The 15,582-nt window shown below is 45.4% G+C and overlaps 1 protein-coding gene across 1 annotated transcript in view; it reads right to left on the bottom strand.

The window, feature by feature from the left end:
* Positions 1 to 1,144: 1,144 nt before the first annotated feature.
* LOC141072950 (uncharacterized) overlaps positions 1,145 to 15,582 on the bottom strand; it is a 38,197-nt gene continuing 23,759 nt past the window's right edge. The window contains exons 4-6 of the mRNA XM_073560234.1: positions 6,607 to 6,931; positions 5,360 to 6,496; positions 1,145 to 1,154 (exon numbers count right to left, since the gene is read on the bottom strand). Of these exons, the coding sequence (XP_073416335.1) occupies positions 1,145 to 1,154; positions 5,360 to 6,496; positions 6,607 to 6,931 (1,472 nt within the window). The remainder of the gene's footprint in view (positions 1,155 to 5,359; positions 6,497 to 6,606; positions 6,932 to 15,582) is intronic.

Raw genomic sequence — 15,582 nt, 5'->3', positions numbered from 1 at the left:
AGTTAGTTTAAAAAAATCCAAAAACATTTTTAAAGTGTACCCTGAAACCTCAAGCTGTCAAAGCCTTCCTGAAATTGCAAATGGTTATGGCAGCCCGACAATATGTTGAGAGCTGTATGCAATATATTATTTGACGACCAACATTTCGTACTTTTTTATGGTCTGATGGGACCATCTATGAAGAATTATTTTCTGGATAATATGACGATCAACAGCAATCATATGTTTATTCAGCCTTTCCAGAAAAACCGAAGCTTAACCCATTGAGTACTTGGGAGAATAATTACATTCAACTTTCCCAGGATATACAGGCAAATAATGTACAAAATAGCTGCTACTATGTATTCCACAAATACAAGGGAGAAGTGCAGTAATATGAAGATGTTCAGAAAAAGAACTGTGACCATGCCAATTTTCCCTAACTGTTCCTTTCAGCTGTGGAGTCAATATTGGAGACACCATAGATGATCACAGAGGGTTTAAACAAAGTAATTTAGAAATAATAAGATCATTTCTTTATATTCCTGTTTATAATCCAGTAAAGAAGGAACATGCAGTCTCACTCATAGAAGTTATTGCTTCAAAAATTGATTAAAGGGAATCTGTCACCCATTTTTTGAGAGGTCATGTAAAGATATCATTGAATTGATTGTTACCTAAGTATTCTAGTCGTACTTTTGATCCCCCCGTCCCAGAACCTTTGATGCATAAATACCTTTTATGGAAATCGCCGTGGTCCGGTCCAATGGGCGTGGCTTATTCTCCTCCCCCTTGGCTTGCTGGACGTAATTTCTTCTGTGAATATTACAGATGCCGGTTTATTCGCGCCTGCGCATTGATAAGGCCGTTCGCGCTTGCATAGTATGCTTTGCCCAACTGTGGGCAAAGCATATAATCGCTACTGCGCATGCGCCGGTATTTTTCCCTACGTCTATGACCTGGAAGTCTTCATATGCATATGAAGACCTCCGGGTCATAGACGCAGGGAAAAATACCTTGGACAAAGCATACTGCGCCAGCGCGAACGGCCTTATCAATGCGCAGGCACAAATAAACCGGCATCTGTGATATTCACAGAAGAAATTACGTCCAGCAAGCCAAGGGGAGGGAATAAGCCACGCCCATTGGACCGGACCGCGGCGATTTACATAAATCTTAAGAATGATAAAAAAAAGGTATTTATGCATCAAAGGTGCGCGGTCGGGGGGATCAAAAGTACGACTAGAATACTTAGGTAACACACAATTCAATGATATCTTTACATGATATCTCAAAAAATGGGTGACAGATTCCCTTTAAGTCCTCAGCATTGACAAGCATTCAGCCATAACTGTTTTGTATTGAACTCTTAACATTTGATGCAGCCAAAGTTATGCCTCTCATAGAGATAAGCAAATATAGTGGACAAAGAAATATTAGTAATGAAATGCTGAGCCTACATAACAGCATTGCTTTTTCAAATCTATATGAAGTGTATTGTGTCCAATGTGAGCAACCAGGCCACAAAAAAGGAGCTTTTCAACTGAGCTATTTAAGGTACATACATTTTATGAAGAAAAGCAACAAGACTGGCCTATGCCGAGGAGTGAACACGAGCAGGAGGACGTTAGTACCGGGCCGGTAGGAACTGTTGGGGTTCCTGTTGTAGTAAATGGGCAGACCACCATAAGCTCCTCTTACTGGTGGACCAAGAAAGAAAGATACAAAATGGATACACGGCTTAGTTTGAACCCATCAGAGCCGGATGATCATGATTGTCACAGTCCACTGGGCTTGTTTGAGAAATTCATGGTGGAAATCCCTCCAGATCCTGCATATTTTTCTGTTACTGAAGTACCAAGAGTTTCAGAATCTCCTTCCACATGGGAGTCCAAACATTCCATGGTCAACCCAAATTCTCAAGATGTCATTGCATTCAGCAGAGATAAAAGTGGCTTATTATGGAGAATGTGCTTGGTGATGAATGCAGACTCTGCTGTCAGGAATAGAGCAGAAGATAAACCTTGCATTCTGTTGGTATCCTGGATTGTAAATTCCAAGAAGGTGGAGATACTGGATGAGTTAGGCTAGTTTCACACTTGCTTTTTTTTTGCAGCGCGTTTTTCCCGCAAAAAAACGCATTGAAAAAACGCATACAAATGCATACAAACGCTGCGTTTTTTTCAAGCATTTTTATGCGCATGCAGGAAAAAAACGCAGCGTTTTTGCGCGTTTGTATGCGTTTTTTGTGCGTTTGCGTTTTTTTACAGATTTTGGAAAAACCCCACAAAAAAGAAAAAACAACCATTCAACAACACACAAGACCAATGGGACTTCATTGTGGGTGTGGTATGTTAATATATAGACCCTGTCTACAGTATTCTTCACATTTGCTTGATTCTTCTCGTGACCATGGATCTGCGCTGGAAGAGTTTTCACTTCAACTTGGATTTGGACATCGCGATGGCTCAGGCGTATGCAGTTGCTTGCCATGAACAAAGGAAGAGAGAGAGGCAGCGAAGACGGCGGCGTATGTGAATACATCCGATTGTTGAACTCCGGGAGAGCCGTGGGGCATACCACACCCTCTACAGCGAGCTCCAGTCAAACCCGGAGAAATTTACAGATTATATCCGGATGTCCCACGAAAGTTTCATGGATTTGCTTGCTCGTGTCCAACAATCCATCCGGAGACAGGACACACAGCTCCGTCGTGCGATTCCTCCTGAGGAACGGCTACTGGTGACATTACGGTATGTTTTAAAAACCAAGGGGTGCGGTCTGATGTTTTTTTTTAAATTTAGTATTCAAAACCTTGGGTAATTAGTTTTCGTGAATGTACTAATATTTTATTTTATAGTTTTTTAAAATAATATACATAAATATTAATTTTACTTCTTTGTCTGTTCACAGATTCCTGGCGACTGGAGAAACCATATCTTCACTACACTTCCAGTACCATATTGGAATCTCTACCTTGTCTGGAATTGTTGCTGACACCTGCCGGGCTCTCTGGAATGTTCTTTGTCCAGAATTTATGCCCCTGCCCACCGCTGAAAAGTGGATGGAAATTGCTGACAAATTCTGGACAGTATGCAATTTTCCCAACTGTTTGGGAGCTGTTGATGGTAAACACATACGGATCATCAAACCCCAAAGAACGGGATCTGAGTACTATAATTACAAAAAGTACTTTTCAATAGTACTCATTGCGATTGCGGATGCCGGATGTATGTTTGTAGCAGTGGACATTGGAGCATTTGGCCGTGGTAATGACTCACAGGCTTTTAAAAACTCAGACATGGGCCGGAGGTTGTATGGCAACCAATTTAATTTCCCTATGCCACGGCCTCTTCCTCACACCGAAGCTCCGCCACTGCCCTTTGTAATGGTTGGCGATGAGGCTTTTCAAATGTGCGGAAACTTACTGAAACCCTACTCCAGCCGGGACTTGGACCACACCAAAAAAATATTTAATTACAGGCTGACCAGGGCCAGAAGAACTGTCGAGTGTGCTTTTGGGATTCTTGTCTCCAGATGGCGAATTCTTGGCACGGCCATTAATCATAAACTTGAAACAGTCGATGAGGTGGTGAAGGCCTGTGTGGTTCTACATAACTTTGTGATGGCTAAAGAGCACCCGACCTTTGAACTGGACGATGATGCTCCTAACCCATTGCCTGAATTCACTCAGCACACTCTCAGGTCATCCGTTGAAGTTGGCCAAATGAGGGACCAATTTGCGGCCTACTTTATTTCTGATGTAGGACGGGTGCACTGGCAAGATGAAATGGTGTAATGTTTTTGTTTGTTTATGGTAATAAAAAACCTTATTTGATACCATTACTGAGTGCACTATATTTTTTAAACTCCAATTAAATAAAAAACTTCCCATGTATAACTGAATTTTTTGATGTTCACACACCTGGGCAGGTAAATACACATATGAGTTAAAATGCAGCATTGATAGTCTGCGTGAAATATATTGGAACGAGCAAAGCTGCAGGCCATGAATCAGGAAACCAATTTTTTTCAAGAGAAAATTGTGCAACTAGTTGAAAAAAAAGTATGTGATTTTCTCAAAACACAACCCTCAAAACCCAACCCCAATGAAAGTCCATGGGGAATACAAGTCAGCATTGAGTGGATGAATGTAATCTGCTCCATTCCAACTTACAAGTTATTACACTAGGCCTTGGAATGACTATACTAGGTCGTGGTATTTCAAATATGAGTATAGTAGGCCTTGGGCCTACTAGTATAGTCATATGTGAAATACCACGGCCTAGTATAGTCATACCAAGGCCTACTCGATTTTTACCAACTAGGATCTTGTTTCACGAAAAACAAACTGGTGAAACTTGACAAGTTTCAACAGTTTGTTTTTCATGAAACCAGATTCTAGTTGGTAAAACTAGAGTTATTACACTAGGCCTTGGAATGACTACACTAGGCCGTGGTATTTCAAATATGAGTATAGTAGGCCTTGGGCCTACTAGTATAGTCATATGTGAAATACCACGGCCTAGTATAGTCATACCAAGGCCTACTCGATTTTTACCAACTAGGATCTTGTTTCACGAAAAACAAACTGGTGAAACTTGACAAGTTTCAACAGTTTGTTTTTCATGAAACCAGATTCTAGTTGGTAAAACTAGAGTTATTACACTAGGCCTTGTAATGACTACACTAGGCCGTGGTATTTCAAATATGAGTATAGTAGGCCTTGGGGCTAGTAGTATAGTAATATGTGAAATACCACGGCCTAGTATAGTCATACCAAGGCCTACTGTAATAACTCGATTTTTAACAACTAGCATCTTGTTTCACAAAAAACAAACTGGTAAAACTAGAAAGAAACTTATTTTTAAGACAAGTTTCAACAGTTTGTTTTTCATGAAACCAGATCCAAGTTGGTAAAACTCGAGTTATTACACTAGGCCTTGGTATGACTATACTAGTCCGTGTTATTTCACATATGACTATACTAGGCCTTGGGTTGGTTTTTAACATGTATTTACCCATCAGTGTGTGTGAGCGGCGCAAACAACATTAATGAAACTTTGTAATGGTGAACCACAAATGTAAATTTATTTTTAATCACAAAAATAAACCAAAAAATTATTTTTTCCGGCGTTTGGGGGCAGATGGTTTCAATTTGGGGGTGTGCAGGAAATATGCAACACTTGCAGTTGAAGACGGTGTTTGAGGGGAAGGGGCAACAAAACTTGTGGGGGAAGGTAGTCCAGTTAAGGGAATTAAACTAGGAACACTTGGAGGAGAGGAAATCTGTTCAGGTACATTAGTTGTAATGGCATGTCGCCGTAGGCTTGTGTGCCTGGACCGACTTTGGCCCAATGCCCGCCTTGATAGATTTCGCCTTGAACTAGGGGCAAATATTGAATGTAGGTCCCCCGTCTGCTGGTGTGGCTGCTGCTGCTGCTGAGGTGGCTGCTGCTGCTGCTGAGGTGGCGGCTGCTGCTGAGGTGGCTGCTGCTGCTGCTGAGGTGGCTGCTGCTGCTGCTGAGGTGGTTGCTGCTGCTGCTGAGGTGGCTGCTGCTGCTGCTGAGGTGGCTGCTGCTGCTGAGGTGGCTGCTGCTGAGGTGGCTGCTGCTGCTGAGGTGGCTGCTGCTGCTGCTCTTCGTTGGCAGTGCTCGTCCTTGCAGGAGGACTGGTGGCGGCAGTGATGGTCCAGGTTTGCAGAGTGGTGGTGGCAGGGCTACTACATGTTGTTGTAGCGGCAGGGCTGTTCCATGTTTGCCTAGTGGTGGCTGAGCTCCACGCATGCATGGGAGTGGCGGTGGTGCTCCAGACAGGAGCAGCGCTTGCCATGGTGGTGTAGGTGAAGTGACCAGCTGCACTCAGACTTGTGGTGGTGTAACGGTGGGTGTCCTGGCTTTGAATAGAGGTGTCCGTGCAGTGGTATGCAGCACAAGTCGGTAGTGAGGTGAAGCGAGTCAATGGTGGCACAGGTGGAAATGACACCACTGACTGCTGACCGTACCGATTATGCTGCATAGCCTGCAAGAAAGCATTGTTGCAGGCCTGCAGCACATTCAGCTGTTGCTCAGGACTAAGGTGTTCCGCCATGCCCTTTTCAATCTTACTAAAAAAATGGTGTGCTGGTCTGTTGAGGTCGGCCTCCAGACGGTCAAGGCGCTGTTCTACAGAATTGAAGCGGTGTTCAAAGTGGTTAAAACCACGTTCCATGAGTGCAAAACCGCTTTCAACTCTGTCGGACAGTGACTTGAGGCTGGAATTAAAGGCCTCGCTCAAATGCATAAACTCGGGCAAGACATTCCTGTCCAAGGCCCTCTGCCGCTGGCGGGTAGTGCCCGCATAACCAGTGGCAGAGACCTGGGACAGGGGAACACCTGATGGCCCAGCTTCCTGGTCACCAGCTGTGTGTGTGGTTGACCTGCAAGGTGCTTCCTGGCTGTCGGATGGCTGGGACGGGTCAGAGGACGTCCGAGGAAGGACCGCTCCAGGGCCAGGTTGCAGGGTGCTGCTCCAGGTGCTGTGGAAGAAAGGAAAATCATTACTACCATGCCTTTACAAGAAGCATCAGCTGTGGATTAGAAAAACACAGATTAATAAAAATAAAAACCCAAAATTTATAATACTTACGATCTCGTGGCAAGGACCGGTCTTAGGAACTGCAACGCGTGATAGTGACGGTATCGAGTTCTGGTCCTTGACGCAGATCCACTGCGAACCTGGCCCTCAGCACGAACATCACTGTTGAAGCGGTCCTTGATCGAACGCCAACGTGTTCGGACTTTGTCCACTGTTGTTAAAAAAAAAACAGTGCCGTCAAGGACAACAGTCACTGCGGCACAATATAGCAATACAATACTCAAAGCAGTCACTGTAGACCCCGATGACACTGTTGGGTTTCCTGCTAGAATACACCTAGCACGAAACCCAACAGTGCCGTCAAGGACAACAGTCACTGCGGCACAATGTAGCAATACAATACTCAAAGCAGTCACTGTAGACCCCGATGACACTGTTGGGTTTCCTGCTAGAATACACCTAGCACGAAACCCAACAGTGCCGTCAAGGACAACAGTCACTGCGGCACAATGTAGCAATACAATACTCAAAGCAGTCACTGTAGACCCCGATGACACTGTTGGGTTTCCTGCTAGAATACACCTAGCACGAAACCCAACAGTGCCGTCAAGGACAACAGTCACTGCGGCACAATGTAGCAATACAATACTCAAAGCAGTCACTGTAGACCCCGATGACACTGTTGGGTTTCCTGCTAGAATACACCTAGCACGAAACCCAACAGTGCCGTCAAGGACAACAGTCACTGCGGCACAATGTAGCAATACAATACTCAAAGCAGTCACTGTAGACCCCGATGACACTGTTGGGTTTCCTGCTAGAATACACCTAGCACGATACCCAACAGTGCCGTCAAGGACAACAGTCACTGCGGCACAATGTAGCAATACAATACTCAAAGCAGTCACTGTAGACCCCGATGACACTGTTGGGTTTCCTGCTAGAATACACCTAGCACGAAACCCAACAGTGCCGTCAAGGACAACAGTCACTGCGGCACAATGTAGCAATACAATACTCAAAGCAGTCACTGTAGACCCCGATGACACTGTTGGGTTTCCTGCTAGAATATGCCTAGCACGAAACCCAACAGTGCCGTCAAGGACAACAGTCACTGCGGCACAATACAGAGCAGGGAAATACTCACTAAACGCCTTTTTGGAGGATGCTGTGGCGCTGTCCCAGCCATCCATCAACGCTGCGGCCACCTCATTCCATAGCCGCCGGGTCACCACAATGTCCTTGTGCAGCCGGTCACGGCTGTCCCACAACGGCGAACGCTCCTGGACCAGGCTGATGAGCTGCTCATTATCCAGGTAGACGTCTTCATCCCGTTGTGGAACCTAGACAAAACACATTCATTAGAATAATCAAATTTAAATTGAATAAAAAGTTACAAAAAAAGAAACATAAAAAAGAGTAAAAATAGAAGATAAAAAATAAAGAACATTACAAATCATTTGATACATACATTCCGCATCACCACCGGGACTTGGCTTCGCTGCTCCTGCTCTTCGCCCTCACTAGTCCCGTCCGCAGAAGAAGATGATGATGACGATGTCTTAAAAAAGTTGAAAAAAACGTAAGAGATTTGGAGAAGCAGCAGATATACTTACCAGATGCACGAAAATAATCACCTCACGTTCTGCTTGCGCCAATTCCTGCCGCGATGGGGAATACTCGGATTCTGAAGACATACTGCATGTAAAAATAATAAAAATCATTAGTACATACATAATTTAAAAGGACAGGCATATAATGTAATATACTCACATTCTTCGCTGATAGAAGATGGTTTCCTTGTTGACTGTCTGCTCTCCAATCTGTCAGTGTAGTAGTGGCAGAGTTTTGGCAGGCACCTCCTTTATATAGACTTTTTTTTTTTGACTTTAGAAGATTATAACTAGTACAACAAGTGGACACTACCAAAAAAACGCAGCTCTAAAAAAACGCATACATGAGCATGCCAGTGCGCACGTATGCGCATCCATAGGCTATAATGGCCATTTTTAGCGCAAAACGTGCGCATACGTGCGCATGCGCTTTTTTGCAGGGCCAAAAAATGCAACATGCTGCGTCTGTAAAATACAAACGCACACCCCAAAAAAACGCAGCGCATGAAAATCGCATACGTGCGCTTGCCAGCGCGCAGGTATGCGCACCCATGTTAAATATAGGGGAAAAAACGCATGCGCACGTATGCGTTTTTTTCCAGCGCAAAAAAACGCAAATGTGAAACCAGCCTTAGAGAGACCTTCCGACCAGCCAGAATTGGACCTTCCGATAATAGTACAGGAGGTGTCCGATAATGACGATGTTGTGATTTGCGGAGTAGACACACATGCTATAAAGGTTGAAAATCTAGTTCACTCTGAAAGGTCAACTGACAATCTGCTGGAATCTGTTCCTACAACAAATTCAAAGGTGAAACTAGCAAAAAGAAAGTACAAAAAGCAGACATTTGATATAGAAAATCCACATGATTCTGTTATCCTGTTTTCAGCAAAGTTCCCTATAACTGTTCACATAAGCACCGTACATGCATTGTATGAAGTCCTGATGAGAAGCTCGTTGCCTAGAAGACTGAGTACCACTTCTGTCTGACTTGGTTAAGGAAACAAATAATATTGAGTTGCCTGAGGAAACATTGAAAAAACTGTCAGAAAATGTAGAAGAAGAAAGATTTGGCTTGTATCGTGATAAGATACAAAACTAAGTACAGAAGTCTTCTTTTCAATCTGAAGGACCCCAAAAATAAGGGTTTCTTTCAACATGTGGTATTAGTTACTTATGGAACTTATTTTTTGGACTTATATTAGAACATCAATCATTTATTCCCATTTAATCCCAATGGAATATTTGTCATCCCCTGAAGAAGTGTTTTTCCACTTCGAAACGTGTTGGGATTAAATGGGAATAAATGATTGATCTTCTAATATAATTGGATAGTGCATTATGTCAAGCAGCGCATGAAAGTCCAAAAAATAAGTTCCATAAGTAACGATATACTGGCGGTCACTTGTCTGACCATTTGGATGTGCAGCAGCTGACGATTTTCATACGCCTGATCTCTCCTTTAGCGGGTGAGTGGATTTTATATATCTTTATATCATTATCATCAGATAAGACCCTATTGCACTTCTTTGTTCCTTTAGTGTATTTTATTAACATGTGGTATTAGGTGAGATCACCCCACAACGTCTGGTTCTGATGAGTCCTGCAGAAATGGCTCGCCAGGAGCTAAGTAACTGTAGAAACTGGAGAGGCAGCACACATTGGAGATGATTCAGAAAGCAGAGGAGGAACTAAATCTAAAACAGCAAATGATAAAGCTCACACCCAAGGGGTTGATTGAAATCGATATATCACCAGATCAAATGTTTACCTTGGAGGATCTGTCTCATGCACCTTGGAAAACCAATGATTCACTGAGTTCAGATATCAATAACATAAATGAGATCACAACAGATACAACAGCTCATAGCAAAACTTAACCTTATGGACCTCCATTATCTCATTTGCATGGCAAAAATCAAGCCTTCAGATATGAATAATATGGGCCAATGGGCAAAAATAAAATCAATAATCACAAATGCCAAGGAAAAGAGTTATGGACAGAAGCTACAATTCTCACAGCTAGCAGAGACCTTTGATTGCATGGAAAATGATGTCTTAGGCATAAAAAGGGATGTAATGCTTTAGGAGAAACTACGTCAGAGAGTGGACCCTCTGGATCGCGGATCCGGAGCCCCTGGGCCGAGCACGCCAGGTGAAGACCGACCCCTATACAGGGATCGTTTGGGGCAGGACCACAGAGGACGGAGGCGCGACAGCCGGAACCAAGAGGGACGGCTCCACGGACAAAAGGGGCTGGGAAGGCAGAGGGCTGAGATACGAGCAAGGACCGGAGGCACAGGGGAAGACACAATACGGGGAATGGCAAGAGGATGGGCCAGGGCTGACCGGAGACAGAGGGAAGGGCACAGAGGATAGGAAGGAAGCAGCGCCTGGACTGACTGGGAAGGGCGAGGGAGACGAGGCCGAGGACGGCAGGGAGGACAAGGCAGAGGACGGCAGAGCTACAGGAGAACTGTAGTGGCCAGAGGGTGCAGAATACTACACAATCATCAGGCGTCCTCCTAACAGCGAGGACGCCTGAAATACACCAACCCCCGGAAGTGCGTCCCCCAGTCCAGCCCCTCAGCGCCGCCCACCGCTGGTGAGAGAGAGCGGGAGGGGGCGTGCGCGTGACTGGGGGCGGGTGCCAGGAGCCGCCGTGAGGGCGAATGTGCGACGGGCGCGCGCCCGGACGGGGGCGCGCAGGTAAGGGGATGCTGCGGCGCGCGCTGCCGCAGGAGGGGCATCGGCGGGCATAGCCCAGAGTCCGGTGGCCACAGTGACATTGCCTCTCTCTAAGGGGTGATGTCATGCCTGGAGGCAGGAGAGGGGTCCCCATGCCAGGTAACACTGTGTATATGACAATTACTGCTGCAGGCCAGAAACGTGAACTTCTTTGCAAATTCCGGCCAGCAGGTGGGTTTAGTGAGTCAGTAAGAAGACAGCTGAGAGCATAAACAAGAGAGTTGTAATGGAAACGAGAGCAGTTGGAGCTCATGAAAAGACAGTTGGAGTTGGTCTGTGGAGAGGGAAGGGACAAGAGCTGAGACAAGGGCTCTGGGTAACTAAAATTGCATATAGCTGAACCCAGAGCGAAGCGCTGATAAAAAATGGACAAGAAAGTCCTTTGCTGAGCAGGAGCTGTATGCCCTGACAGCCGAATCTGGAGTGCAGGGTACTGCAGTTCTTTGGCCACACTGAACACCTGAAGGCACGGCAGCAGACCAAGAGCCCGGGGCTGACAGTGAACAAGACAGTGCCCGTGATATAGGCTAACGCTGTCAGCCATACAGGTTAGCAATCATCACGCAGGAGAGGGCTGCACCTTAGCTACAAGCAGCAGGGAAGCAAAAAGAGAGCGCCGAAGGAAGGTCCCCAACCACACCTGGCAGGGTGGATCCCCTGAATGCCTCCAGGTGAGCCTGACTCAATCCATCATCTGTATGTGGTACCCCAGATTGTATTTACGTTCACGTAAAAGGTAAAGAAAACTGCACCTCTCTGTGTCCTTCACTTTTCCTCTGCACCACAACATTCACCACCATCTGAGCAATCAAATATATTTGCCCTGGGGCCCCGCTCTACCCATGGGGAGTGGAACCATCTTTGCTGCGTCAGCATCAGCCCCAGTGGACCAAAAAGCAGCGTCGGCCGCCCATTGCCGAACAACACGGGTGGCGTCACGACCAAACACCACATAATTATCCTCTATTACTGGACGCCCAGGGCCACAAACTGGGTCACTGCCACCATGACATCCCCTTTAACGAACCTGACCAGCCCGGTACCGAGTAACCTAAGGCCCTGTGGGGCGCTCCACATCCTCATCTGAAAATGAAATATGGAACGGCTTGATTCAGATGTTTTCTATTAAGACGTTCAAAGTTACAGCCATGCAAGTTTCGGGATAGAGTGTCTGCCCACCTTTGTCAGAAATTACCAAAGAAGATCAAAACTAAAGACGTCATTTCTCAGGAATCATTCTGGGAATATGTGGATCTCATCTGGCCTGCATTTACCAAGGATATGTGCCTCCTGCGTTTCTGCCCCCTGACCTGCAGTGATGAGGTGTTCTACAGTCGGCTCTATTCCTACCTCAACCGCAAAGTAAGATATGCAATTATTATCAATGCCAACAACATGGAGGCCTTTATATATCCACTTCCAGCATGCCAGCCAATAACTGCCAAACTTCGCCCCTTAGTGAGGCCAGGTCTTGAGGATGAACATCCTCATCTTTTACTGGCTCTACTTTTTCTAAACCCTCCATTCTGGTCTTCATGTCCCAGAAAGGTCCCCAAAATTCAGAGAGAGGAGGATCAGGATATTTCTGATGACATATTAACATCTATATTAGAAGATGTCGAAAGGGAGGAGAATTTGATGGCGGAACAAGGACAGCCACCTGTAGGGCAGGAGATACCTGGTATGTGAGAAGTGGGCATGCCAGAGCTGATAAATATTCTGACTTATCTGTCAAATAACCTGCAGAAAATTGCTGAACAATGCAACATTAATTTTCAGTCTACACCCCCAAACTGAACAGCCAAACCCCATACTAGCAGCAGCCCTTGTTTGGCCATCATGTACTATGGCACCCACTTTTCGGGATCCTGTTTCTTTTGGCAATTATCCAGCTGCCATATTTGATCCTTCGACCCTGTATGATCCATCGGGCAGTAACTCTTATACTTTCTAAAAGCAATGTGGCAATAGTTTTCAAACACAATTCTTAAGGTTTTAGACTAGGTATATATAATTTTTTTTTATGTTTTGAAGAACATTTATGCCTACAGTTTGAAAAGTCTAAATTGTCATCTTATTACAGAGCTATTAAACATTTCTAAAGATGTTTTTTATATTTTTTTGATTGGTTAATGTTTGTATTGTTCACAAAGCATATTCAAATCTAAATCTCATAAATGTTATCAAGTCTTTGCCAACAAGGATGTGGTTTCACCAATGGGGGGGTACCTTTTTAAAAATTATACTATTGCCATCACAGCCCCCCTTGCCCAAAATTAACCGGCCTATAACAGTACACAACACGCTCACCCAGGCCATGTAGTCGGAGATAAGGAACAGACATTGCAGGAAAACAAGTTAAGAAGTAGACCCAATGTAGGGGTGAGGGTCTATGAGACTTGTAAAGGAGTGCATAGGCTGACAAACATTTCACCAATGGGGGTACCTTTTTAAAAATATACTAGTGCCATCACATTTCCTTCTTGCCCCAAATTCACCGGCCTATAACAGTACATAACACCTTCATCTAGGTCATGTAGTTTGAGATAAGGAAGAGACATTGCAGGAAACACAGTTAAGAAGGAGGCCCAATGTAGGAGTGTGGGTCTCTGAGATTTGTAATGGAGTGCATAGGCTGACAAACATTTCCACAATGGGGATAGCTTTTTTATAAATATACTAGTGCCGTCACAGCCCCCTTGCCCAAAATTCACCGGCCTATAACAGTACACAACACGTTAATTTAGGTCAGGTAGTCGGAGATAAGGAAGAGACATTGCAGGAAACACAGTTAAGAAGTAGGCCCATTGTAGGGGTGTGGATCTCTGAGACTTGTAATGAAGTGCATGAGCTGACAAAATTCGCCAAGGGGGAGTTCCTTTTTTCAAAATATACTATTCCCATCATAGCCCCCTCTTGCCCCAAATTCACAGGTCTATAACAGTACAGAACACGTTCATCTAGGTCATGTAGTCTTAGATAAGGAAGAGACATTGCAGGAAACACAGTTAAGAAGTAGGCCCAATGTAGGGGTGTGGGTGTCTGAGATTTGTAATAGAGTGCATGAGCTGACAAACAATTCCCCAAGGGGGGTCCTTTTTTCAAAATCTACTATTGCCATCACAGCCCCCTCTTGCCCCAAATTCACCAGCTTATAACAGTACACAACACATTCATGTAGGTCAGTTAATCGGAGATAAGGAAGAGACATTGTAGGAAACACAGTTAAGAAGGAGGCCCAATGTAGGGGTGCGGGTCTCTGAGATTTGTAATGGAGTGCATAGGCTGACAAACATTTCACCAATGGGGATACCTTTTTTATAAATATAGAAGTGCCCTTGTAGGGAAGTGGACTGACCCATGGACCTGTCTGAAGAAGAAAAGTGAATGTAAAGATGTGCAGTAAATATGCTTGCCGTGAATTTATATATACGTGTTGGGAAACAGCTGGAATCAGGAAGAGATGGTGTAGGACCAAGTTTTGGCCACTAGGGGGAGACAAAGAATAGCAGGAAAAGGAGACGGGGCAGTACTGAGGTTTGGCCACTAGAGGGAGACAAAAGAAAGCAGGGAAAGGACATAACAGCAGCTAATGCTTAAGAAACCTCAAAGTCATGGTGGGCGGAGTTACAGGGACTTGGGAGAGGAATTCCCAGGAAAGGGAATAAAAAGAGAGAGTCCCGGGGGATAATCTAGTCCAGGAGGAGTTCAGCGCAGCTCAGGAGGAGAAGGAAGAAGGACGAGCTCCGGAAGGGACTAGAAGTAAAGACAGTCAGGGGGGTTGCCCTGACAGGATAGCCACAGGACAGAGGACATCCGGGGTACCAGACAGACGGACTCGGCCAGGGGAAGCGCTGTGGTGGTGGGCCTAAGGCAGCCACAGTGAAAGAACCGTGAGGGACGTCGCTTTAGGGGAGAGAAGGAGGTGAAAGGTACCTGGGCCTGTGCGTAGGAGCTGTCGTGGTGCTGTTGTCATCGAGAGGACGGCCAATAAAGAGGACCTGTTTGAACACACGTTGGTTTCTGTCTCCAGTCTGTTTGCGGCCGAAAAAGTACCATCCCCAGTCGGCGCATGTACCTACACCATCACGGCCCCCTTTGCCCAAAATTCACCGGCCTATAACAGTACACAACATGTTAATCTAGATCAGGTAGGTGGAGAAATAAAAAAGAGAAAAATTGCAGGAAACACAGTTAAGAAGTAGGCCCAGTGTAGGGGTGTGGGCCTCTGAGACTTGTAATGAAGTGCATGAGTGTTAGGCGTCGGGTTCCTGTCGCTGCACAGCAGGAATCCCGTGCCTTGCATTCGGCAGTCTCCCATTCCTCTCCGGCTGCAGAGGAGGCTCCTCAGCAGATTCGTCGATCCTGGCGCTCTGCTCAGACCAGCACTGTGGGTTTGGTTGTTGCTGCCACCTCTGGTCCAGCTATAGCAACGCATGCTTGTCAGCCGCAAGCTACTCCAGGAACTAAGTCCTCCTTTTGGTCCATTGTGCATGCTCGTGTGACGATCTCTCATTGGAGATCAGAGGTCACATGCTCAGGTCCTTCTCCAGCTTGGATTAGACCATCAGGAAGGTCCCGGAAGGATGCTGCTATAAATGGGTCGCATTGCCGCTCGGCCATGCGCTAAGATAGACTTTTGTTGATACTTGTGTGAGTGATGAT

The sequence above is a fragment of the Dendrobates tinctorius genome, unplaced genomic scaffold (assembly GCF_039654945.1).
Source record: "Dendrobates tinctorius isolate UK_male_01 unplaced genomic scaffold, ASM3965494v1 ptg000293l, whole genome shotgun sequence".
Lineage (NCBI taxonomy): Eukaryota > Metazoa > Chordata > Amphibia > Anura > Dendrobatidae > Dendrobates > Dendrobates tinctorius.
Note: the sequence above shows the minus strand (reverse complement) of the source record. Positions and strands in the feature narration are given on the sequence as shown.